Below are 25,837 nucleotides of genomic sequence, written 5' to 3' on the forward strand. Positions count from 1 at the left end.
CTCTGGTACACCGAGCGGGACTCCGCCACCTGCACACGGAGCTGGGGGTTGTGTAGCAGGGGCTCCGCGAGGAGATCTGCCCCCTCGGTGGCCGCCACGGACCTGGTCATTGTAAAGAGTTTCCAGGTCCGGAGGAGGTCCTGGTAGAAGACCGACAGAATGGAGAGGTCTCGCGGAAGGAGGAGCCGGTCGTATCGGAGCCCTCGGAAGCGGCGCAGGAAGGTGTGCGCCAGTATGCTCCATGCCGCACTACCTGCACCATAAAGGAGCCTCTGCAGGGCTTGGAGACGGAAGACATGGACCTGAGTGAGCAGACATTTTAGGCCCTGCCCTCCCTCCTCTAGAGGTAGATGAAGAACCCCTGCAGGGACCCAGTGCAGTCCTGACCAAAAGAACTCCAGAATCGATGTCTGGAGGTTGGCCAGGAAACCCGGGGCCGGGACCAGGGTGTTGAGCCGGTACCAGAGCATGAACAGGAATAGTTGATTAAGCACTAGCGCTCTCCCTCCACGGGAGAGGCACCGGAGTAGTCCTGTCCATTTCCCGAGCCGCTCTATCACCCTGCCCTCTAATTCTGCCAGTTCTCCGGCGGAGAGGGATGCGTGGCAGAAAGGTAAACGCCCAGATAGAGCAGCGGACCCATGCTCCACCAGATGGCCTGAAGCGCGGGTGGGAGGGAGCTCGCCTACCGCCAGTCCCCTACCACCAAGCCAGAGCTCTTGACCCAGTTGACCCGCGCGGAGGAGGCTGCCGAATAGATGGCCTGGCAAGCCTCCACCCGCGCCTAGTCGCCCGGGTCCTGGACCACAAGGAGCACATCAGCAGCGTACGCCGACAGGACCAGCCGCAGCTCCGGCTCCCGCAGCACAACCCTGTCAACCTCCTTCGGAGGAGACAGAGGAAGGGCTCGATCGCCAGAGCGTACAGCTGGCCTGAAAGGGGCACCCCTGCGTACTCCTTGCCCGAAGCTGACCGGTTCGGTCAGGGTCCAGTTGAGCCTGACCAAAACACTCTGCAGAGGCATACAGCACCCGGAGAAAATTCACAAACCTGGGTCCGAGGCCAAACGCCTGGAGAGTGCTCAGGAGATACCTGTGATCCACCCTGTCGAACGCCTTCTCCTGATCTAAGGACAGGAGGGCGAACGACAGACCATCCCTACACCCAAGTTCCAATAGCTCCCGGACCAGATATAGGTGTTGAAGATGCTGCGGACCGGAACGGTGTAGGTCTGGTCTGGGTGGACCACATCCGCCAGCACGGAACCTAGCCGCAGTGAGATGGCTTTTGCCACGACTTTGTAGTCCGTGCTGAGGAGCGAGACGGGACACCAATTTCGTAAATCGCAGAGGTCCCCCTTCTTCGGCAATAAGGCCAGCACGGCTCGCCTGCACGAAAGAGGGAGGACCCTGCTCTGCAAAAACTCGGCCCAGACGGTGACTAGGTCTGGGCCCAGGACGTCCCAGAACACGCGGTAGAACTCCACGGTCAGCCCGTCCATGCCCGGAGATTTATTGGTGGGCATGTGACGGAGGGCTTCCGAGAACTCGGCCAGAGTGAGAGGCAGCTCTAGCCGGTCTCGGTCGCCCGCGCTGACCGTCGGGAGCTCCTCCCAAAGCACTCTGCAAGCGTTAGGATCGGTCGGATCCGGGGAAAAAAGGCGTGCGTAGAAGGCTCTCGCCCTCCCGCACATCTCCACCGGATCCGTGAGGGGGGTGCCATCTTCTGCCAGTAGGCAGATGATATGTTTCTTAGCCCCCCCTTTTTCTCCAGGGCGTAGAAGAAGCGGGAGCCGCGATCCATCTTCCGAAGCAGACGGATGCGGGATCAAACTAAGGCAACCCGGGCCCGATGGTCCTTGAGGGTCCGGAGCTCCTCCCGCTTCTCCCGGCACGCTCCGCAGAGGGCTGGGGCTGGCAGCCAGACGCCTCTCCAGCTATAAGACCTCCCGTTCCAACTGCTCTATCGCCGCATCCCTCCGCGGGCTGGCGCCCCGGGTGTAGTCACGGCAGAAGAGCCGGGCGCGCACATTCCCTTGGTCCCACCACCGCCGCGCCGAGGGAAAAGCAAGCCGCTGCCCTTGCCAGGCCAGCCAGAACTCCCGGAAGGACGCCACGAAGCCCGCATCCTCCAGCAAGCTGTTGTTAAAATGCCAATAGGCCGGCCCCGGCCTCTCCGCGCAGAGGGAGGCTGTCACGGTGGCTATATGATGGTCAGAAAATGGGGCCGGCCGGATGCTGGAGGAGTGGGCTCATGAAAGATGAAAGCGTGATAAATAAATGCGGTCCAACCGGGAGTGGCGCGACCGATGGACCTCCACCCGGACAAAGGTGAACGTGGAAGTGTCATCCGGGTGGTGGTCACGCCAAACGTCCACCAGGGAGTGGTGTTCGACTATCTCCTGGAGGACAGCGACGGCGGCCGGGCTCTGCTCGATCCCCGAGAGGTCCCACTCCTCAAGGATGATGTTAAAGTCCCCTCCCAGGACCAGGCACTCCTGAGGATCCAAAGTGCCGAGGAAGGCGGACGCCTGCTGATAGAATTGCAGCCGCTCCGGGCTCGCTGCTGGGGCATAGATGTTGACGAGGTTCACTACCAGCCCCTCCATGCGGACCCGGAGGTGCAGCAGGCGGCCCGGCACAGCCTCGGTGACCCCCAGCACCTCGGGCCGTAGGTCGGGGGAGAACGGGGTCACCACTCCAGTCGTACGAACTGTGAGGTGGCTAAAGTAGACCCTGTCCCCCCAATCCAGCCGCCAGCTGTCTTCGGCGGTTGGATCCGTATGGGTCTCCTGCAGGAAAACCACAGAGTACCTCCCCTCCCGAAGGAAGGAGAGTACCTGGGACCTGCGGAGACCCATCCTACAGCCACGGGTATTCAATGTTGCAATGGTAAAGGGTGCCATGAGGAGGGCTGGGGGGGGATCCTCGCCGGCAGGGACGCTCGTGGCTCCCGGTGGGCCGCACAGCAGTCCGTGACCCACCCCCTAGGTAAGGAGTCACGGAAGAGGCGGACCCGCTGGTAGGCCGCGGCGCCCTGCCTCCCGGTCCTTTTACCCTCCCCCATGAGGGCCCTTGCGGCCCGGAGGATTTGATTAAAGTCCCCCCATCGCTGGAGGGCAAGCTGGACTTTGTTGCGGGAGCAACGGATGTCTTCTAGAAACTCCCTCAACTCCTCTCGCAGCGCATGGGGGGCTGGGGTTACGGTCTGGTTACTCCCCGATGGGGCCCTTGCTACAGCCCCATGGCCCACCGAGACGGGCAGACAGGGTGCGGACACCCGACGGGGCTCCTGATGGGTTGACCTGAATGCTGGGGCGATAGGGGGCAGCGGAGGGAGGATAGCAGCCCCTGGTGGGTCGGGACGGGTAAACACAAAGGCCGCTCCCTGGGAGTCATCTGTTGGAAAGGGGAAGGAGACAGTCCCAGGGGCGGTAATAACATCTCGGGAGGTGGACGGGATAAGGGCAGGGGTAGAGGTGAGAGTCTGGGCGGGGAGAGGGCTCTCTGTGATGCCGGGCGCAAGCTCTCTGGTGGATTTGGCAGCCACGGCATCAGGAGGTGGACTCTCTTCTGTAGGGCCCTCTCCCGGGAAGGAGGTCGAATGCTCCTCACCAGCGAGGGATGCCCCTGGTGGCTCAGGTTCCAGCCGCGTGGCACTGGCCGTCGCCTCAACTGGCTTGGCGGCTCTCAGCGGGGTGCCCTCTGCAGCCGGGTTGATGGAGGAGTCCAGGGACTCCTCGGAGGTGGGAGCAGAAGCAACGATTAGGGGGAGGGAACATGGGGAAAGGGGGGCTGGAGTGAAGTCGCCCAGATCGAGGCCTGCTGGCATAGGATCGTCCTCCCCCTGGGTGACCGGGGTCAGACCCAGGGCCTCGATCTCCTCATATATAGACGGGAAATTGTTTTCCACTACCCCGGGATTCTCCCCGCCGGCACCTGATGCGACGGTTGCTTCGGGGCACACTGGGGTTTCAGATGGTGCCTCGGGGATCTTGGAGAGGAGGGACTCCTGTGGAGGGGAGATACCGCCTTCCAGTGCTGCCATGTCTTCCCCAGCTGGCTCTAGTATATGGAACACACCCATGGGTAGAGCGGAAGGCTCGGCATCAGTGCCCCCTTCCTGGTCTTCCGGGGGGCCTCCGCATCAGATGGGAGGAGCGGAGCTCAAGCCTTCCGCTTGCCCCGCTTCCCCTGGACTAGGGCCCAGCCCTCCATGGCATCATCTGGGAGCTGGCTAGCAGGGGTTGTGTCAGGGGGCAGAGGCGATGGCTCAGGGACTCGAGGGGTAATGGTGGGGAAGCACAAGGGAGGGAAGATTCCCCTTGGGGCGGGCCCTCTCCCATGCTTGGCGGTGTCCCTGCCGCACCCTCCTCCACAGGCCCCGCTAGATTGCAAACAGCGGGGGCGGGGTTCTCCCGCTCATCTGGGCATAGTTGGGGAGGTGCCCCTTGGGCCTGAGCGGGAGCAATGGTGGACTGGGAAGGAGGAGGGGTGGTTTCGGGCACCGGGCAGCTAGGGGTGTCGGCGATGATGGGGCCAGTGCCCTGCCGGGGCTCGGGGGTCCTGGATGCCCCTCCTTCCCGGGCTAGGGGGCAGTCCCTCCGGACGTGCCCCATCGCCCTGCAGAGGTAGCACTGGGCGTCCCCCGTGGAGTAATGCACCCAGTAATGGGCCCCCTGGTAGGGGACTAGGAAGGACCCCTCCAGTGCCTCTGCGTCACGCGTCGCCGGCGGCAGTTGAAGCTGCACTTGCCGGCGGAACAGGGATGTGACGGAGGGCGGGGTCTTTGTGGCCCAACGGGAGAGGGCTGATGACAGAGATGGGCTTCCCCAAGGTAGAAAGGGCGGGTAACAGGGCGGCATTAGGGAAAAAGGAAGGGACGGAGGTCAGGACCAGGCGGACGCCCAGGTCCTCTAGCGGCTCTAGGGGGGACAAAAACGCCCCCTACCGCCAGGCCCTTCTCCACTGCCTCCGGGCGGTGGCCTCCGATGTTAAGAAGAAGACGACCTTGCCATACATTTTGGAGGCCGCCACAATGGCCGTGGGCCCCACCACCCTCGCCAACGCCCGCACATAGGTCTCCACGTGGGGCGAGGCGGGCACCAAGAGGCAACGAACACCCATGCTTCCTGGTCATGGGGGAAAGGGGTCCCGGACGCTATAGATGGTAGTGGAGGCGGTGGGCTGGAGAAATGACGTAGCGGCAGGCGGGGGAGCTGCCGCCACCTGGGCGTATGCTCTGGGGGCCGTGGGAGGGACACCTGCAGAGCTGGTGGAGGGAACAGCGGGGAGGGGCGCCCCAGCTGGAGATGGGGCCGGGGCATTGGGGACAACCCCTGCCATGGAGGGCCTGGTCTTTTTAGCAGGGCCCTTCCTCTTCTTCTTCTTCTTCCCCTGGCCCTTCCTGCCTGCTGGGGGGACTCCCCCCCGAATCTGAGGAGGTGATAGACGTGGCAGCAGTGGAGGTCACCCCGGTGCCCGTCGCTGCTGGTGCCCCAGCAGGGGCAATGGCAGATGGTTCGGCGGCGGAGGTGGAGGCTTGGGGAGGTGACAGAGGGGCAGGTGGGGGAGGGGTAGCTGTGGCTGCTAGAGGAGCCCCACCCGTCTCAACCCACTCCATCATGAGCAGGGAGGGAAGGAGAGACACCAGAAGGAGGAGGGGAAAGGGGAAACAGGTCGACCACTCCTCCCCGCTAGGCTGCAGGCAGGGGAGGAGGGCGCCCAAAGGGGTGGGCTGGACGGGGGCAATCAGGGGTTGGGGTCAGTCACCGACACAAGGTAGAATTCCGGCTCCTCTTGGTGCACTAGAGGAGGGGGGGATACAACAACATTAGGGGTGCAGTGAAGAGGGTTGTAACTGAAATGGGGAATTGCACAAGCGGATGGGAGGGGGCATGGGCACACGGAGCGAAGGACTAAGCGGTCTGGAGTTAGGGCAGGGAAACCAAGGGGCTAGCTTCAGAAGCTGGGGCAGGCAAACAAACAAAGGCTGCAGAAGGAAATGGGCGGGGCAGGCAAACAAACTGAAGCCAGTAAGGGGGGCTGGGACAAAAGGGAGGGCAAAGCTACAAGTGGCAAATGGGGCAGGTAGTAAAGGGCAAAGCTGGGGAGTAGGCAGTCCGGGGGGGCATATGTGCCCATGTGCACTTGCACAAGTCTTTTTTAGCTTGCTGCTGCTTCTGGCCCAAAGGGTGGAACTAGGGCGTGGCAAGCCAAGCAAGCAGCTGAGTCCAGAGGCAGGAGCTGAGGCAGATGGTATACAGCCAGTGGGGGTGGTGGAGGGGGCAGCGGTGGTGGTAGTAGTGGTGGGGGTTAGGGGGGACACACAGATGGATTGGGGGGCAGCTCCACGCCACACCCCGTGTCCCTGGAAACACAGTCAAGACCCCACCACAAGAGCACAGTTTGAAAATTACTCAGTCTTAGGCCCCCTCCATGGTGGTCTGCAAAGTCTCTAGGTGCTCCCCCACTGGTAGATGGTCCTCTTCCTCTCCTCCTCGGGCTCCAGCAGCTCCAGCCCGCAGACTCCACAGCAACAGCAGCAGCTCCAGGAACTCCAGGTGGTGGTCCAGGCAGGCAAAAAGGACCTTCTCAAGTGGTGGTGATGGTGGTGGTGTCCACAACAGCAGTGGCTGGGGTCCCTCACTCCTCCTCTCTGGGGAGTGGGCTAGCAGCCCCCCCCCAGGGCTGCAGTTGGAGCAGTAGCAGCACCCAAGAGTGGGGAGTCCAGCAACCAGGTAGCAGAGAACGGGGTGAGGGGTGTCTGGCCCAGCCAGGGGAGCAGCTGTAGCAGCAGGAGAGCTTAGGGCCTAGCAGCAGCAGGAGGAGTAGCAGCTTCCCACCTCCCTCCAAGCTAGAAGGCTTTGAAAGAGTCGTGGGAGAAAGAGAGAGATTCGCTCCAGGCTAAACAAATCCCTGGTACCAAGTTAAGTGAAATGGCAGCTGCTCCAGATCAATTAAGACACCTGGGCCAATTAAGAACTTTCCAGAAGGCAGGGAGAATGCTATGTTGATTGGGACACCTAAAGCCAATCAGGGGCTGGCTGAAACTAGTTAAAGCCTCCTAGTCAGTCAGGTGGGTGTACATGTCAGGAGTTGTGGGAAGAAGTCGCGCTGTTGGAGAGGATGAGTAGTACACACCATATCAGGCACAAGGAAGGAGGCCCTGAGGTAAGGGTGAAGTGGAGCTTGAGGAAGTGAGGGCTGCTGTGGGGGAAGTAGCCCAGGGAATTGTACATGTCATGTTTCTAAAAGTATCAGCTATGGTAGCTGACCTATTAGGGTCCCTGGGCTGGAGCCCGGAGTAGAGGGTGGGCCCAGGCTCCCCCCCCCACCTTTGCCCCCCTGATTAATCACTGAGACTGGGAGACAACAGAGACTGTGTAAGGAAGGATAATTCTCTTCACCTCCCTCGCTGGCTTATGATGAATAGGCTCAGTAGACTGTGACCTTGTCTCTAGAGAAAGAAGGGTTACATGGAAGGTCACAGTGAGCCTCTCAGGCTAGCAAAATCCGCCAGGAAACATGGGGCCCACAGAGGCAAGGACAGAGCTTTGTCACAACACACAGAAACCAAAAGATGGTGCCTGCCTCCATGGGCTTACAATTTACCCAAACTCTCTACATCTCAGGGCTCGGAAAGCTTATCTCCCCATTCTCTAGACCTCCGAGGGGTTATCAAGCAGAAACTGGAAAGACAAGACTTGATATTTGGAATATTTCTATGATAAGACAAGCAAAAAGAACTTTTCAGGCCTCCTTTATACACAATAAAGAGCAAGTGTATCCCCTCTGCCCAGCTACTCTGCCTCACAAATGGGAAGCCTCTAGGAACTAGAGGCTCAGAATTATCAACGCTTTTGATGCAACTGCAAACTCCCCTGTGAAGAGCAGGGAAGGGAACTATCTGTGGACATGTCAACTTTAGAAGCACTTTACCAGTATAGCTATACCCATATCTATATTATGCCGGCAAAGCACTCCTAGTGTGGACACAGCTTATATAGACAAAGCTGCCCTTTTACAGGAATACCTTATCCACCCACCCTCAAACAAATCTAGCTATCCCAATTAAAGTGAAGTTTTGCTTTATAATTAGGTCCACACTAGGGATTCCTATCAGCACAGCTACCTCAATGAAGGATCACAGCTCTTAATACTCCTGACTAATACAGCTATGCTAGTAGAAGCCTGTAACGTAGACACAGTCTGTATTTTTATGAATATCGTGGAAACCTCTATTTGATTATGAGTGTGTGACTTCTATGGAGAAGCCTAAGGGTTAATTCAGTCCTATGGGGCTCTGTAAGACCACAGGAAGGGAGATAATGAGGGTGAATTAGCCCAATCTCCAATACTTGATGAGAAAGATAACCATCAGTACCAGTGGAACTGGTGGATCCAGCTTGTAATCTTCCTCGTCTATAGGGTCAGGAGGAAGTTCCAGTTGCTCTCTTGGACAAGAGAGGTGATGTAACACCCTATTAGATCACACAGTCCCTGGGTATCATGCACAGGCATTTCATGGGCACCAACAGGAAGGTCAAAGCTGGGCTGTGGAGGTCCCCAAAGGATGGAGCATCTCCAGTCCCAAAGAGAGTGTCCTGATTTGGGTAGGGGATGCTGGTTCCAGGAAACTCTTGACCTCCTGTCTGGACAGATCTCATTGGTGGAAGCAAGGATGGTTCCTCCAGAATATCCGATTTTCAGATTATAAGAAGCTCAAATCTCGCTCAATCAGCAGTGCCAATGGTTCTGTCAAAGTAAAGTCGTGGCTAGTAGACAGGAAGGGGGTAGACTTCTCCCAGAGCCTTTGTCTCTTGGTGGAGTCAAAATCTCCCTGGTGAGGTTCAGTCCTGACAACCAGTGGAGATCCAGGAGAACAAAGCCATTCACTGAAGTTGTGCATCTTTCCATTCTCCTTGGGTCACCCACGGGTTTGTCAGACCATACAGACAGAGCTGAAGTAGGAAGGTTCCGAGTTGGCAGATTCACAAGGGACTGGGATGGTACCCCCAGTGGCTAATGTTCCTGACGGATGCTCTTTGTTGGTACCAGTAGTTCACGTTCTCTCGATCTGGACAGTACTGCTAGCAATGGCACTGCCAGTGCAGAGTCTGGTAGCAGCAGAGCCTTGCTCCTTTGCACCTTTCCATCATCAACATCCTAAGCCTTTGGAAGCTGGGCACGAAGACCTGCCCGACCTGGAAGGGGTGAGGATGGGATCCCTCCTCTTTGGAGTGGACTTAGAAGGGGATTTACGCTTGTGCTTATGAGACTGTGCCCTGCTCTCCTGCAGAAATCCTGAGAGGCTCCACAGGTGTAGTCTCCTGCATTCCTGCATCAGGCTTCATGGTAGGAAGTGTGCTCTTTAATCACTCTGGCCAATGTACAGCAGGGTTCATCCAGCCTGGGTCTGACTGAGGCCTCATAGCCTCTCCATTAGGTGCTTTTTAAGCCAAAATGCTTGCACCTATCAGGTCCAGCTAAGAAAGGAGCAACAGATGCTGCACCTGCACTTCTCCCAGGCAGTACAGAAAGTGCTGGTGGTCATCACTTATTAGGAAGATACAGAGACAGGAGATGCAGCTTTTCAAGCTTGGTATACTGTGCATAATCTAATTCCCATACTGGAAAGCCAGAGGGATCCCCACGGTGGGGATTCTAACTACCTACTAGCTATACTAATACAGGGGTCTTGAAGGCGGTGCCCACGGGCGCCATGCTGCCCGCCGGGGCACTTTGTTCACCCACAGGACACCCTACCGCCAAAATGCTGCAGCCAAGTGTGGCCACCAGAAAACTACTTGCCAAAATGCCACCGAGAAGCGTTGCCACTTCTCGGCGGCATTCGGCGGCGGTGATTTCTTGCCACTGCCGCTTCGCAGCGGCAATGCTTCTTGCCACTGCCGCTTCTCTGTGGCATTTCGGTGGCCGGGTGTCCGGCACCCGCCACAGTCTTCTGGGAACAGCAATATGCTATTCCCACAGAAAGGTTGGGGACCACTGTATTAATAGAACCATTAACGCTAATTACACTAAAGATAACACTAATAAACTTTGAAATATTTACAGGTTTGAAGACAAAGGAGAAGTTCTGGACACTAAAGGTTCCAATTCAAGCCATACAGCAGTAAGAAGGAACTGAAGAGGTGGTCGGTCCACCCAGCGCTACTCCATGGATCCTTGATGCAGAACACAAGCAGAGCAGGGATGCAGACACGGATCAACAGACACTGCTTTCAAAAGTTCTCAGGTGCATGGAGCATACGTGTACCCATAGTAGAATGCACAGAGGAACCAGTTCTCAAAGGAGGCTAAGTTTACGTAAGGCAATATGCTTTAAGCCTTAAAGCTTTTGTTATTGTTAACCTTTTCTCTGTTTGTGCTGCTCCTATGATAAATAAAGCACTCTGTTTTGAACAAGCTGTTTCTGTCACTTCTGGAGAAGATTCCATAGCAGGTGTCAAAAACAGATATGGTTGGTCAACATGGGGTACTGTAGACTGGTGATCCAGTCTAAAAGTGAGGTGAATCAGAGTTCCACTCAGAGAAATGCACATATAGGTCTGTCACTTGAAAGAAGTACCTAAAAATAGATTACAGATGAAGTTCACCCCAAACCATAACATCCTCCTGAAGAGAATAATTTTGACATTTCTCTCCCTCTCTCATTGAATATTAGCTCTACATTTTTAGAGCTGGAATAGTTATATGCACTGATTTATCAGGACAGTTCTTGTTCACAGTACTCCTTGAAGTCATGTGCTCCTTTTTTATTGCTCTTGATGTTATTTTGTTTAATGTCAGACCATTCTCTACAGGCCTAATAGATGGAATTTTAATTCTTAAAACTATAAATAAAATCAGAAGAGCAAGCCCACATGGATTCACTCCACACAGTTGCTCAAGCGAGCAGGACTTGTAGGAAGAACTTTGCCCATCTAGAAATGCTGAACCTCGGACACCCAGGAAGGAGAAAATCAGACAAAGGGAGGGGTGTCACAGGACTTTTGTTGTCTTCAAAAATCTGTAACTCTCAGATTAAAGTCTCTGCAGCCAAGAAATTCCCTTACCAAGCCTGTATTCCATCCTTTCCTACCACATTGTCCCCAAAGGGACAAACTTAGAAGTCCAAAGTGCCCACAGCCTAGATGGAGAGTGTGCAAGCAATTGGGAGGGGATGTTCAGGAGGTTATCAGGCAGCAGTGCCCTATGTCCCAAGGAAAGACGTTGGGCAAGAAGTCTGAGCCCAGGAATGTGCTCTATGGCTAAAAACAGTGACAAGACTCTACCCTGACCTAATTGGCTTGGAAGTGCATGGGACCCAGAGACTGGGTGCACTCGCATCTCACCGGTGACCATGCAGAAGAGTACTGGGCCAGACTGTAACACTTAGCACCAAAGGACACAAAAGCTAAATTTTTAAAATGACCAGTGCTAAGAGCAGGAAGTTTATTTGGAGTAGGTGGGTAAGTGTGGAGGGAGAAATCAGCTTTATAGAATCACAGGACTAGAAGGGACCTTGATAGGTCATCTAGTCCAGTCCCCTGCACTCATGGCAGACCTAAGTATTATCTCTAGACCATTCCTGACAGGCGTTTGTCTAACCTGCTCTTAAAAATCTCCAATGATGGAGATTCCACAACCTCCCTAGGCAATTTATTCCAGTGCTTAATCACCCTGACAGTTAGGAAGTTTTTCCTAATGTCCAACCTAAACCTCCCTTGTTGCAGTTTAAGCCCATTGCTTCTTGTTCTATCCTCAGAGGTTAAGAAAAACAATTTTTATCCCTCCTTCTTGTAACAACTTTTTTACACTTGAAAACTTATGTCCCCCCTCAGTCTTCTCTTTTACAGACTAAACAAACCCAATTTTTTCAGTCTTCCCTTACCTTCATTTCTTCATTCCCCAACTTATTTCATAACACTCGGGCAGAGTTTAGACAGTATCATATGCTAGACCGTGTATGTGAAGTAGAGAATTTTAAATGGAAAGTTATCAAATGTTATTTGTCTGTGCAATTTGTTTGGCCACTGTTTCAGATTTCCCAGTTTCACCAGATTCTCACCCAGCCTTAGCTCGCTCTAGAGCAGGCTTTCTGCACAATGACATCTTTTTATTGATGGAAGCATAACGTTAAATCTCACTACTCCCTCAGGAAGGCTGAAAGTTCATTAGTTACTCAATGAATAGTGATAGCTGCTATTAGGCACTCAAATATTTCTTAAAAAGCTATTTGCCACTTCCTGGCATATTCCACGCACCGAGAGAGAAGACATACAGCCCACCCCTTTGCCTAAATTGTAGGAGAACCCACAGGTATTGTCTAGAAAGGGAAAATCCAGAAACCCACACTTGCAATTTTAAATCCTACTATTGTAGTACATTAACAATTGATGGGGTGGGGAAGACAAACAAAAAAACCTGCTCACCGTGCAGACAGAGGCTTCGTCCCCGATTTTCACTCTATTCACAGTCAGTAGCTGCTCCAGCAGGCTGATTCTGATTAGGAGCCAGGAAAATGCCAGCAGTAACTCCCTGCTACCCTGTGAGCCGTCGGAAGGGAGCTGATAGAATTCTGGCCTGCCATAGCCATGGTACCGTAACACTGACTTTACAAACCTAATTTGGGCGCCTGAAAAGTAGAAAAGCAGGAAAATGTGTCACATTGCACTGCCCACCCTTTTCCAGGAACAGCTACTTCCTGGAGAAAATTAACCACATTTTGTATCATTCTGAGGGTAAGGAGACTGATGTTCTCTGGTTAGGCATGAACAGATACAATACAGGCAGCAAGAATTCAAGCTTCCCCTACACTGCCCCACCCTGACATGGCGGAACCTCCTCTATAGAGGGGAATAGAAATTCAGTCTCCAGACCCATTCAGCCCTTCGCCTCCCAGAGGCTAACAAGGCCAATTTGCAACTGGTAGGTGCCTTTCCTACTAGCCACTGGATCAAACCGACCCCCCTTTCATATGGGCTAAACACGCTACAAGATGGCAACTCTTCTAGGTCACTGATGACCTGAGGTGGATCAAAACCTAGAAATGAAAGGTTCCACAGCCTACTACAAATCTCTGAGCACCAGTGAGCAAATAAATTTACAGTAGCATACTGACAACAGGCACACCAGGTTGCAGAGACTGCATTTTGTGCTCAGCTATATTCTCTTCAATTTTCCTTCATCACGGATTTTACCTGACAATTGCAATGTGACCTAAAGAGAGGTTTACATAGCTTGAAAGCTTGCCTCTTTCACCAATAGAAGTTGGTTCAATGAAAGATATTACCTCACTCACCTTGTTTCTCTCAATTACAATGCAAATACTATATGGATTGTAAAGCAAGAATCACTTCACTAGGGGAGAAGGAGAAAGGTTAAACCAACGAATAAAGTTTCTTCCCTTCCCAAGTGAAGTGTTTCAATATCTCCATGTTGTTTCACCACAAAGCATCAGTAAATCCAAACTCAGGGCCCCACATAGTCAGTGCTTAACTTCCGTGTCCTCCATCATATCTGCACGTTCCTCATTTGCCTATTCCCTGTCACTAGCACGATAACTTCTCGTCTGGTCACATGCATTGTGAGCTTTTTCCCCTGTATGCTGTTGACTTATGAAGCTCAAAACAACATAATGCCTGACTTCCAAAGAAAAAGCATGAATGGAAAGAAAAACCTGTGACTCTAGAAAGGTTATTTGTTAATCTTAAAAAAGAATTCCTTGGGGAAAAGTGTCTAACCACATCACTTGAGCTGTGAAATGTTAAGGGAGTTTTGCATGCTAGAGGCAAATCATACAAAGCTAAGACACAGCCACTAGAAGCCGAAACTTGAACGTACTCATTACGTTTGAATAGCACTCATTACACTTAAACAGCAGCACATCATTAACAGTAGTCACTAAATAGCTGCCTGCACTGGCAGTAGCTAGTAAATCTACACAGGCAGTAAGCCCACTCCATTTCTCAATTTGGAAAGGAGTGTCTTTAAGAAGTGGGAGGAACCAAGCTAACTCTCAGTAGTGGATTGTTTTGAGCACTATATCAAGAACTGGCCTAACCTGATGACAGTTTGTGAACAAAATCGTGAAAATTAGATGGCATTGTAACAGCCAAAGTTCTCAACATTGGGCTTAAGAGAAATGTTGAACATATTGACTACCCCTGAAGCCTATTTCTGTAGCCTTGAACAAAATGCAGGGAAATAGCTGTTTTATTGCTGATGGTGTTGAAATTTGGAAGGAACTGAGTGAGATCTTAAAAACAGAAACATGCAATGACAGAGTTAAATTACAAGCATTAAAAAAAACCAAATGCGACAAGCACTATCTCCAGCTTATTTTCTTGCAAATATTCTCAATACTCGGAACCAGGGTCAAACCGTGAACTCCTGAAGAAGAGGAGTTGGCTAGGACACGGACATCCGGCAATCATCCCTCCATAATGCCAACCATAATAAACTTCAGAGCTAAGGCTGAACCATTCAAGAAATATATGTTTGCTGATGATGTTTTAAAGAAAGTCACACCAGTGACTTGGAAGTCACTTAAACACTTGGATTTAGAGACTGTTGAAGTGATTATCTCACTTTTAACTGCAGTAGCTTGTTCTGCCAGCGTAGAAAGAATATTTTCTTCCTTTGGACTAATTCATTCCAAATTGAGAAATCATTTGTGACCTGAAAAAGCAGGAAAGCTTGTTTTCCTTTTCCAGATTATGAACAAACAGGAAAATGAAGGTGAAGACCACTGAGTTAGCTGCAGAAGCCAATGTTTTACGTTTCTCATGTTGACCTGGCTGACACAGTTGATTTAATTTTTGGTTTTGTTTTGTTTTTTAAATTTCATTTAACTATTTTAGTTAAAACGGTTTTAACAAAAACAAACCTGATTTTTTAAAAAAAAGCTTGCATGTTTAACTAAATTCAAATGCTTGATTTGTTAAAATATGATGTTTGCTGTTGAAGAAAAAAACAGAATCCATAACGTTGTTGTTTTAGTTAAATAAAAATTTAAAATGTCTGGCTGGTGATGTTCTCCTCCTAATACAGCACGGAAAGAAAATCCTCCAAATACTAATGATTAACCTGTTGAATTGGAGATAGTTCACCTCCCAATGACTTCATAAATATCTGCTTCAGTTACCTTTGGTAAATGAAATAACCAATCATTCATTTTCTGATATAGCTGTAAAACTAATCTGAAAAGTTTTCAAAATAAATCACTTTCAAAATGTATAGTGTGTACCTTCTAAAAATGAAGCCTACATCTGTCTGAGTTGTGAAGAATATGTATTAAGTTTACAACAAGAATGCACTTTTATGTAGAAATCGACAATTAAATTGAGTCTTCTTGACATTTGATTTAAATCAAATTGATTTAAATCAAATCCACCCTGTTTAAAAGAGTCTGAGATGTTCATATACTATAGCAGCAATGGCCATATAAGTAATCTAATCTAATTTAGATAGATGCGCTCTGCCAAAAGAATAGTGTGATAGTGTAGAATAGAGAGAAGAATGCTCCTTATATAGCAGATAATGCTAACAACTGCAGTATCCTGTTTTTTGGCCAATGCTTTACTGAGGCACTTCATTAAGGTAAGGGAATTTATACAGAATGGTTCTGTTGATATTTATAATAAACCCCTCTCAGCATGCACATTTCACTTGAAAAAGAAAGTTTAGTGAATACGGGCCAAGCTGTGATACAGCACTCATGTTGTGCCCTTCTGATTTACAGCACCTGCAGAACCTTTTCAATGAATTAAAGCTTTGTATTCAACAGAGAACTACACATTATTCTGAGTTTATGCATGCTACAAAGAAAGAAATGAGAGTCAAGGCAAGGAAGAAAATGGATGCATTACTTCGTGTGCTCAGGCAAAAACCACCTGTAGAGATGCCGCAAATCAGAGTTATTAAGGAAAATTATTGCTGCAGAAAAACAGTTCTGGTTTGACAGGTCAGAGATACAATAGCTACAGAACTCTTTTTGGCAGTATCAAAACTGCTACACCAAAAGATAACTGACATGTCAAAAGGCAGATCCCACTGGCATTTTAAGAGAGTTCATGCAGATTGTAAGCTAATGGAAAGAGCAGTATGAAGGTACTGGCCATGACTTCAGTACCTTCATACTGCTCTTTCCATTAGCTTACAGAGTTCCAGAGTTCCAATACAAGGCTGACTTTGACTCACTCTCTAACTTACTCGTTGAAGGAACTATTGTTCTGAATTTTGGGGTGGGGGGTGTGAACTTTTTTTCCCCCAGAAGTTTAGGATAAGAAATAATTATATAGAGAAAAAGAGAAAATATTCTCTTCCAAAACAGGATGACTTCCAAGATTTTCCAGCCACTGAACACTGGGGAGATTTGTTGGTGTGTGGTTTGGTTTTAGTTTTGGGTTTTCTGCACAAGTGCAACAGTTCATTCATTTTAAACACACTGTCTGTAGTACATAATACTTTCTAAATGATTTCCCAAATTTGAAGTTATGTACTATCACTCATTAAAAATATGACACAGTCTTTTTCTATATGAAGTATAAAGTGACCATTGGTCACTCCATAATTATGATTGTTTAAAGCAGGCGTTTGAATCCTCCCTAAAATTTACATACATAGTAAAAGTGGCTTGAAAACCCATATGCTAGTTCACAAATTGGGGTATAGTCTATAATATAAATCTGAGGGTCATTTAATCAAAAGGTTTCAGAGTGGTAGCTGTGTTAGGCTGTATCAGCAAAAACAACGAGGAGTCATTGTGGCACCTTAGAGACTAACAAATTTATTTGGGCATAAGCTTTCATGGGCTATAACCCACTTCATCAGATGCATGGAGTGAAAAATACAGTAATCTGTATAAATATTACAGCACATGAAAAGATGGGAGTTGCCTTCCCAAATGGGGGCTCGCTGTTAACTAGGCCAATTCAATTAAGGTGGAAGTGGCCTATTCTCAACAGTTGAGAAGAACGGGTGAATATCAAAAGAGGGAAAATTACTTTTGTAGTGCTAATGAGGCCAATGCAAAAGGATTCCCAAGCCAATCTCTCTCCAAAATGACCCATTTTTAAAATTTGGGAAAGTCTATCACTTTTTTGGAACACATGCTGAATAAAAACACATGGGCAGAAGCCACAGGATATTTGTATCCTTGGGATACCCTGCAAGAGCTAGTGTCTGGAACAGAAAATAACTAGAGTTTGTTTTGGTCCTACAAGTGGTGAGGATTGCTGAGATCTCTGGCAATGTGCACAGACTCCAGGTCAAAACTCAGAGAGAGCGATCTCAGAGAAAATACTTTTAGTCTAAAAGGTGCACTGGCCTGGGAGCCAGGAGACCGTGAAATCAAGTGTCCTCCTCCACTGACTGCTTTTAATATTTGTGTGCACTTCATAACTTATACTGACAAAGGCGTGATACTCCTGTTCTAGGGCCAGGGAATTATTATTTTCCCTCAATTTTACAGATAAGGTAACGGAGAAGTTACACAAAGAAGGGAAGGATGGCCCAGTTGTTAGGGTACTAGTATAGGTCTCAGAGTCATGTTCAATTCTGCTACAAACTTCCTGTGTGACAATGGGCGAGTCACTTAGTCTTTCTGTGTCCCAGATTGCCATCTGTAACATGGGATGTTGTGAGAATAAAGTACATTGATAGAACAAGGAGTAACGGTCTCAAGTTGCAGTGGGGGAGGTTTAGGTTGGATATTAGGAAAAACTTTTTCCATTAGGAGGGTGGTGAAACACTGGAACACGTTACCTAGGGAGGTGGTGGAATCTCCTTCCTTAGAAGTTTTTAAGGTCAGGCTTGACAAAGCCCTAGCTGGGCTGATTTAGTTGGGGATTGGTACTGCTTTGAACATGGGACTGGACTTGATGACCTCCTGAGGTCCCTTCCAATCCTGATATTCTATGATTCTACATTAAAGATTAGGAGGCACTGAGATACTGCAAAAATGGGGAATACATAATAGAAAACTGGTCTTCAATATGGCAGACCCAACTTTCGTTCACTTAGTCATGTGATACATGTGCTAAATCTGTATGCTTGGCTATTCTGCCTGTACCACTGCTTTAACCACTAAACCAGACTGCTTGAAATCAAACCAGAAAGAGACTCCAGGAATCCTAATGCCCAAAGTCTAGCAAAAACTGTGCAACTCACTAGCAAAGCGTGTGTCAATTTTCCGATTACAGGTCCATCATGTGCACATGAAGATCTCAAGTTCAGACTCTGCCAACAACCAATGTGGGAGCAATCAGAGTTCCATATGATGGCATTTCTGTTTTCCCAATTTTAAAAGTCCAATCAGCCTGTAAATTAATAGATTAGAGACCAAATTATGTGTTCAGCTATGCTTTCTGCACATCTATCCCTATCAAGGGTGCAAGAGACAGCTGAATTGCCTTAGCACATAGGTGCACATGATGGAACTTCGGTGCTAATGTCTGTGCATAGCAATTGAAGCAGCAGGAAAAAAATGATGATCCTGTGATTAAGGCAGTGGACTGGGAACCAAACCGGGGGAAACCAGTGTTCAATTCTTGGCTCAGCCATGGATTTCCTGAGAGATCTTGGCCAAGTCATTTAATCTCTCTGCTTCATTTTCCACAACTGTAGGCTACTTTGGATCTTCGGAAGCCTGATAATCAGAGTCTGACTCATGGAGATTTCAGGAGCCAATTTTGGCTGGTTTGGGGCTGAGAAACCTTCTAAGGCTGTGGGAGGATTCCAAAGTCACATCATCCCTGCTTTAGTGAAGGGGCACACTGTAGGGGATCACTGGGGGATATCCGGGGAAGGCATAGCCCTGGGGACTAGCACTGTGTTTAGAGTAATGTATATTTAAATACCAACAGTGATTAAACTCTTTCGTTTGACAAGATGGTTAAAGAGCCAACCTGTACGCAGGCTCTCTCTGTGACATGATTCCGGATTATAGCTGTATTGTACTTTAGAGAGGATGTAAACACACATAGTGGATTCCTTCTTAACTCCGAGACTTGGCTCCACAACACAGGCTGTATAGCTCTGAGGCACAGTTCATCCATTATAATCCGCAGCCCTAAGGTAGGATTTAATGGAACTTCACTGTGGAGTCAAGTGTCATATTTGGAAGGAGAAAATAAGAGATTAGAGAGGAAGTAAACCTGTTTTCTGTAATTATCTCCGAGTACTCTGGGGACCTGTAAGACCAATGCACAGTGTAAATGCAGTTGCAGTGACCTGTTAGGTAAAATGCACTAAACAAGCAAGAGCCTACAGCTGATGAGAGACCATCCCGCTTGCCTGACTGAAACCTCATTAACATGGATAAAACAAGCTCAGTATGAACCAACAGGCATCTTCACATCTTTGATGCAAAAATTAGGGTCAATGGGATAAACTGAGATGTTCAGAATGGAGTCTGAAGCCCCCAGTGCAGGGAATGGGCTGCTGAGGAAGAGGAGCTCTAAGTCCAGCTCAGGTCACTCCCAAAAACAGAGACAAACCTTACAAGCACTGGGTGGGAAAATACTTTATTACCTATGGTATCAAGCTCAGTCCATCCTCCATCATGGATTTGCTTTAGAAGAGAATACAGCAGCCTCCAAATCTGCAAGCTCTGTGAAAGAACAAAAAGGAAACATCAGCATTCAGAACAGTTGCCATGTATTTGTTTTTAAATTACTCAGCACTGGCCATTGCCTGGAACACCACAAGATGCCCACTCAGCAAGAAAAGGAGGAAAAGGATAGGCAGGTACTTGTATTGCCCTGTGCTTCCTCAGATTAATGGCAACAACATGAAGATTGTGCATTCAGCAAAGGAAAGTGTTACAGGGTTGTTGACTGCCTGGATTAATTGGGTACCATTCACACACAACAGCACTGCTTCTAAAAAGACACAGCCGTATAGTGCACACTTTATACTTACACTTGTACCAGTTCGTTCTGGGATGCCTGAAAGAAATGTCCTATAATGCTGCAGGAGCAGGGGCTTTAGGGTAATTTGTAAACACGAGGCATTGCATTGTGGGCTATTATTACGAGAACTAGCTCAACTAATGTAGTTAGAAGCTAGGATAGCACAGTTACAGACTATGACAGTTTAAGCCTTAAACTTTAAGGCAAGCCCTCCTACAAGGAATTGCAGCCAACATTTGTAAAATTCCTAGACAAATACAAAAGAGCCTATATGCAGAGGTAGGTCAAGGCCTTCCTGCCAATGGAGTTTCCAAAGCCCTAGTACAGAGGGGGCCTAAGATCGTTCAGGATAAAGGGAGGGAAGTATACTCAGAGTGACAAGTAGAATGGGCTGCACACCAGAGGGAAGTGTCAAGTTTCAATTTTGAAAATAGAAGTTTCCAGGAAATTCACCTTTAGCCCTGAAAAGTTCCTTGTCTTAGACAAAATTCTAAGCAAGAGAAGACATGAAAAGAGATCATCCCACTGAAAAGAAAGGAAGGGCAGCATGGAGACAATTTTGCTCTTGGACTTAGAAGATTATTTCCCTCTAACGTAAATGAGAGTTGATCATGCATACCTGGCTGTTTAGGCTTTTTACTTCCCACCACGGGGCGAGGAGGAAGCTGGTGTCATTACAGGGATGGCTGACATATCATGACTAAAGGGCCTCAGGTGGGTTATGAGGGTACCTTCATGGTGGGAGGTGACATTACAGAGTCAAGGCTACAGGGGGAATATAACTGTCAGGCACAGGAGGGGGGAAGGTAATTCAAATTAAGGTAGGGTGTGAATTTAGAGCACCAGTACTATTCCTGAATAACTCTGTATGTGGAGATTCTTAGTACAGAATAAGGGCATCTACACATCAAGTTATTCAGCAGTTATTCCAGAATAACTCCATGTATAGACAAACCCTTAGGTAGTGACATTACAGGGATCACAGCAAAGGGATGCCAATGCAACCAGGTGGTAACAAGCTAGTGAAGCACACCACGGAGTGCTGAAGGGCACAGATACACAGAGTTGTACAGATTAGCTATACGAACAGTATGGAGGAATTATTTTAATTAGAACTAGCAAGTAACATTGAACATTCATACAGCACCATCCCATCCATACACCTTAGTGTGTTTTATACTGCTCACTGTTACTATTCCTCCTTTACAGCAGGCAAAACTGATGCACAGACCTTGTTGCCCCTGGGGATTTGTTCCAATCCCACTCACTAGCATAGCTGCCCAGTGCAGACCTTCCTACAAGCAAGGCAGTTACAAGCCACAGTTTGCACCACTGCAGTGTGATCCGGTTGCACACAGGGCTGAGTGGCAAACTGTGCTTATATCAGCTGCACCCATCTCACCAGGGGCTTGCAACTGGGCAGCTATGCCAAAGGCAGGAATACCCAGTATGAAGAAAGCCTGAAAGCACAAGAAAGTTGCCTAGGGTCCCACCACAGGGGGTGATGGTATGGGAGAAGAGATGACATTATAAGGGTAAAGGGAGAAGCAGACAATACTATGGAGCAGGGGGGATGCTGTGGGGTAACGGGGGCAAACCTAGGAGGCGGAGGGATGCTAGAAGTCAGTAAGAGAGGAGGGGTATTGCTATGGGGCAGGGGGCACCGAGAGGGGTAGGGATGCTGCTGGAGTGCAGCGAAGGGGCGTTGTTAGGGGGCAGTGGTGCTGCTATGGGGCAAGGAGGCCAGTGATGTTGCTTTGGGGCAGGGGGGCATTGCTATGGGGCAGTGGTGCTGCTATGGGGCAAGGAGGGGCCAGTGATGTTGCTTTGGGGCAGGGGGCAGTGCTATGGGGCAAGGAGGGGCCAGTGATGTTGCTTTGGGGCAGGGGGGCATTGCTATGGGGCAGTGGTGTTGCTATGGGGCAAGGAGGGGCCAGTGATGTTGCTTTGGGGCAGGGGGGCATTGCTATGGGGCAGTGGGTGTTGCTATGGGGCAAGGAGGGGCCAGTGATGTTGCTTTGGGGCAGGGGGGGCATTGCTATGGGGCTGTGATGCTGCTATGGGGCAAGGAGGGGCCAGTGATGTTGCTTTGGGGCAGGGGGGCATTGCTATGGGGCAGTGGTGCTGCTATGGGGCAAGGAGGGGCCAGTGATGTTGCTTTGGGGCAGGGGGGCATTGCTATGGGGCAGTGGGTGTTGCTATGGGGCAAGGAGGGGCCAGTGATGTTGCTTTGGGGCAGGGGGGCATTGCTATGGGGCAGTGGTGCTGCTATGGGGCAAGGAGGGGCCAGTGATGTTGCTTTGGGGCAGGGGGGCATTGCTATGGGGCAGGGGGTGTTGCTATGGGGCCGGAGGGGGTGGGGTCGGTCCCGGCTTCCCCCGCTCTCACCGCCTCGGGCCGGTCGAACTTGGCGAGGCGGAAGGTCTCCGGGGCGGGCCGGCTCCCCGGTGGCAGCGCCCGGCACAGCGCCCCAATAGCCGCCGGCAACGCCCCAGCCCGGCCCCGCCACATGCCGCGACAGGCTCCGACACTCGCCGGCTAGCGCCGCTCGCCTTCGCTTAAACGGCGCCTCCGCGCTACTGCGCAGGAGCACACGGCCCCGCCGCCGCCTCCGCCTCCGCCTCCCAGGGCGCATGTGCAGGGTGTGCGTGCGCCAGGGACCAGTGAAGCCACGCGGAAGCCGTCGCCCTCGCCTTGCACCCTCAGAACTGCCCTTCCTGGGAGCACGTGACCGCGTGCTGGGCTCCGAGCGCGGGGCCAAGCTGCCGTGGCCTGGGGCCTCCTGGCCGGGGACTGGCTCTTCCGTGCGTGCGCCGCGCTCCGCGCGGTGGGGCAGAGCCCAGCCGCCTGGAAATCCCGCAGCAGGGCCCTAGCGGGTCCAGCCCCGAGCTCGGCGCCAGGCTGGCCTCTGCTGCTGCCCTGGGGGCTAGACGTGCGCAGAGGGGTTTGCAGGAAAGCCAAGAGTCTGAGCTCACCTTACCCCAGCAGCTGGGGCTTTATGTAGGGCATAAAATAGCAGGAGACTGGCAGTAAAATCACCAGAGTGGGCACCTGCCCAAGGTCTCTGGGCCCCACCGGGCTCTAAACATTTATTGCTGCGTGACTGGGCAGGTTCCCGCCAGGAACGGACACAGCTGTGCAGCACCTTGTTGCTGGGACTCAAGAGAGCTGGGGACTCCTAATAAATTTGTTAGTCTCTAAGGTGCCACAAATACTCCTTTTCTTTTTGCGAATACAGACTAACACGGCTGCTACTCTGAAACCTGTGCTACTAGACAGGGCATAAAGAAAAGGAGGACTTGTGGCACCTTAGAGACTAACAAATTTATTAGAGCATAAGCTTTCGTGAGCTACAGCTCACTTCATCGGATGCATTTCATCGAATGCATCCGATGAAGTGAGCTGTAGCTCACGAAAGCTTATGCTCTAATAAATTTGTTAGTCTCTAAGGTGCCACAAGTCCTCCTTTTCTTTTTGCGAATACAGACTAACACGGCTGCTACTCTGAAACCTAGACAGGGCATGTCGTCTGTCCGGGATTTCTTTTTCCTACGCTAGCACTTATGGCGGTAGAGGTTATGTCGTTCAGGTGTGTGGAAAAAAAAAAACCCCCTGAGCGACATGTTTCACCAACAGAAGCACTAGTATGGACAGTACTACTGTGTCTCCCTCTGACATAGCTACTGCTTCTCGTTGGGTGTGGTTTAATTCTGCTGACGGGAGAGCTCGCTGCCATCAGCATAGAGGGGCTACCCAGGAGATTTTACAGCAGCGCAGCTGCATCGGTACAGCTGCGCCACTGTAAGGTGTGTACTGTAGACATGACCAAAGATGATGACGTGTTTCTTTCATCCGTCTTGTGAAAAATGTAGCTATTTTGACATTTCGTCTCAATTTGGGACATAGTCAAATATTGAAATACCAGAATTGCATGTTGGACAGGAATTCTGATTTTCAATCTGCTCCGAGGCGACTTGTAAGTAACCAGAATCAGTCATTTAAACAGGTTTCAGAGTAGCAGCCGTGTTAGTCTGTATTCGCAAAAAGAAAAGGAGTACTTGTGGCACCTTAGAGACTAACAAATTTATTTGAGCATAAGCTTTTCTGAGCTACAGCTCACTTCATCGGATGTGATGCATGCATGCATCCGATGAAGTGAGCTGTAGCTCACAAAAGCTTATGTTCAAATAAATTTGTTAGTCTCTAAGGTGCCACAAGTACTCCTTTTCTTATAGCTGATAACGCAGTCCCAGGCTAGCATCCTAACGCCCAGGACAATTCTTCCTTTCCAGTGCTCTTGCTTATTTATCCAATGGCCACACAGACATAAAACATGTTTTAGAATACTAATAGGAATCTACCAGGATTAGAACATGGCTACTTAGCTAGGCCCACATAGGTAAGGAAAAGATACATAATAAATAACATTTGAGCTACAAACAAAAGTTGTGTTATTATAGGATTACTTTTATTGTGCCTGATCCTGCAAATATTTATGCAAGGGAGTAGGGTTGGCTGAAATGGCATGTGAATAGGTTTACTTAGGCAAGGTAGTTCCATTGACTTAAGTGAAACTACTAGACCAAGTAAGTTACTTACATACATATAGAGCTGCTGGAAAATTTAAAAAGAAAGTCAGAAATTTTTTTTTTAAAAGTTTCCATTTTGCTGGGCTGCCAAGGGATTCACATCTTGTTTTGTCAAAATTGTATTAAAAACTTTTATCAAAAATATTTTTGGACCATTATGAGAATTTTTGTTTGTCAAAATCCTGCTTCTTTTTGAGTAAAAAATGTCAGTTACTCTATTGATAATGTTTAGAATCAAAAATTCCCTTCCAAATGTGGCCAAAAATATTACTGAAAAAAATTGGAAACAGTACGTCACAGAAATTTTAATTTTTAAAAAGGAAAAATAAAAATTTCCAATTAAAAAGCTTTTTGGTCAAAACATTTCAGCTGTACTCCCCTGCAGACATCTGCAAGATTGGGCCTAAAAAGCATGCTTTATGTTAGCCCCCACATTCTAACCCTGTTGGATATCCTGGCTAAAACATAGTTTATGTTTGGCCACATAAAATAGGGGGCTGGACCTTGCAAATAAAGGTACAATGCTGATATCTGCAAGATAATGAGTGTAACTGTCCAACTTCCCTTCTGTCAAAAACAGCAGAACTCTGGAAACGTTTCCCTTTGAACCAGCCACAGTGATCTGGGGATTTATGAGCTTGTTCCCCCACCCACTCACACATACACCTCACTGAGCACCTAAGTCACCCATCACAGGAGAAGGCCCCTTACCTCTTGGCAGGGATTTGTCTGAGCTCCTCTCTCTCTGCTCTTGCCACTTCTTTATATTTGCATTTTGTCTCTCCCTCCCTTTCCATGTTGTGTCACCATGGCCAAGACACGGAGCATCCAGCTGCCCTGCTCTCACCCCAGCACTGTGCTGACCTCACCCTGACATCACAGTGCTGGGCTCTGTGCAGGCAAGATGACGTCATGGTGCTGAGTTGAGACAGGAAGTTCCTCCAGAAAATGTTATGGCGGGGCGTCCCTAAAAGCAGCAGTTCCTGGGACAGACTCAGAGTCTGATCCCCCTTCCTGCAAAAGCCCAGGAGAGAAGGGACTGGCACACTTTGCTCACAGGAGACCCAGGGCTGCTCTACAGATGACCAGTTCCGTGAGCTCGTGCAATAAGCAGGAAGAACTAGATGGGCCACTCAGAAATTAGCAGAGTCTGACCTAATGGAGGCACAACTGAAAACTGAGTGGGGGGAAATGCTTGTCCATATGGCCGGCACAATCCCTGAAGGGGAGATAGAATAGGAAGACGAGGCAGAGGGGGCATTTTACGTCAAAGGGGTTTACCAGGTCAGTAAGACACAATGGGACGGTGAGGAGAAGGGGTGGGGAAAAT

General features: G+C 49.7%; 1 protein-coding gene across 4 annotated transcripts in view; it reads right to left on the reverse strand.

The window, feature by feature from the left end:
• TEDC1 (tubulin epsilon and delta complex 1) overlaps positions 1–22,532 on the reverse strand; it is a 168,944-nt gene extending 146,412 nt beyond the window's left edge. For 2 of the 4 annotated variants that reach the window (XM_043520460.1, XM_038414284.2), the window contains exons 1-3: positions 22,307–22,522; positions 19,539–19,617; positions 12,437–12,639 (exon numbers count right to left, since the gene is read on the reverse strand). In XM_043520460.1, coding sequence (XP_043376395.1) covers positions 12,437–12,639; positions 19,539–19,617; positions 22,307–22,429 — 405 coding nt within the window. In that variant the 5' untranslated portion in view covers positions 22,430–22,522. Of the gene's footprint in view, positions 1–12,436; positions 12,640–19,538; positions 19,618–22,306 lie in introns of all 4 variants that reach the window. The other 2 variants (XM_038414283.2, XM_043520461.1) reach the window with 2 other exon arrangements.
• Between the last annotated feature and the right edge of the window lie 3,305 nt (positions 22,533–25,837).

This window comes from Dermochelys coriacea, chromosome 8 (genome assembly GCF_009764565.3).
Source record: "Dermochelys coriacea isolate rDerCor1 chromosome 8, rDerCor1.pri.v4, whole genome shotgun sequence".
Taxonomy (NCBI): domain Eukaryota; kingdom Metazoa; phylum Chordata; order Testudines; family Dermochelyidae; genus Dermochelys; species Dermochelys coriacea.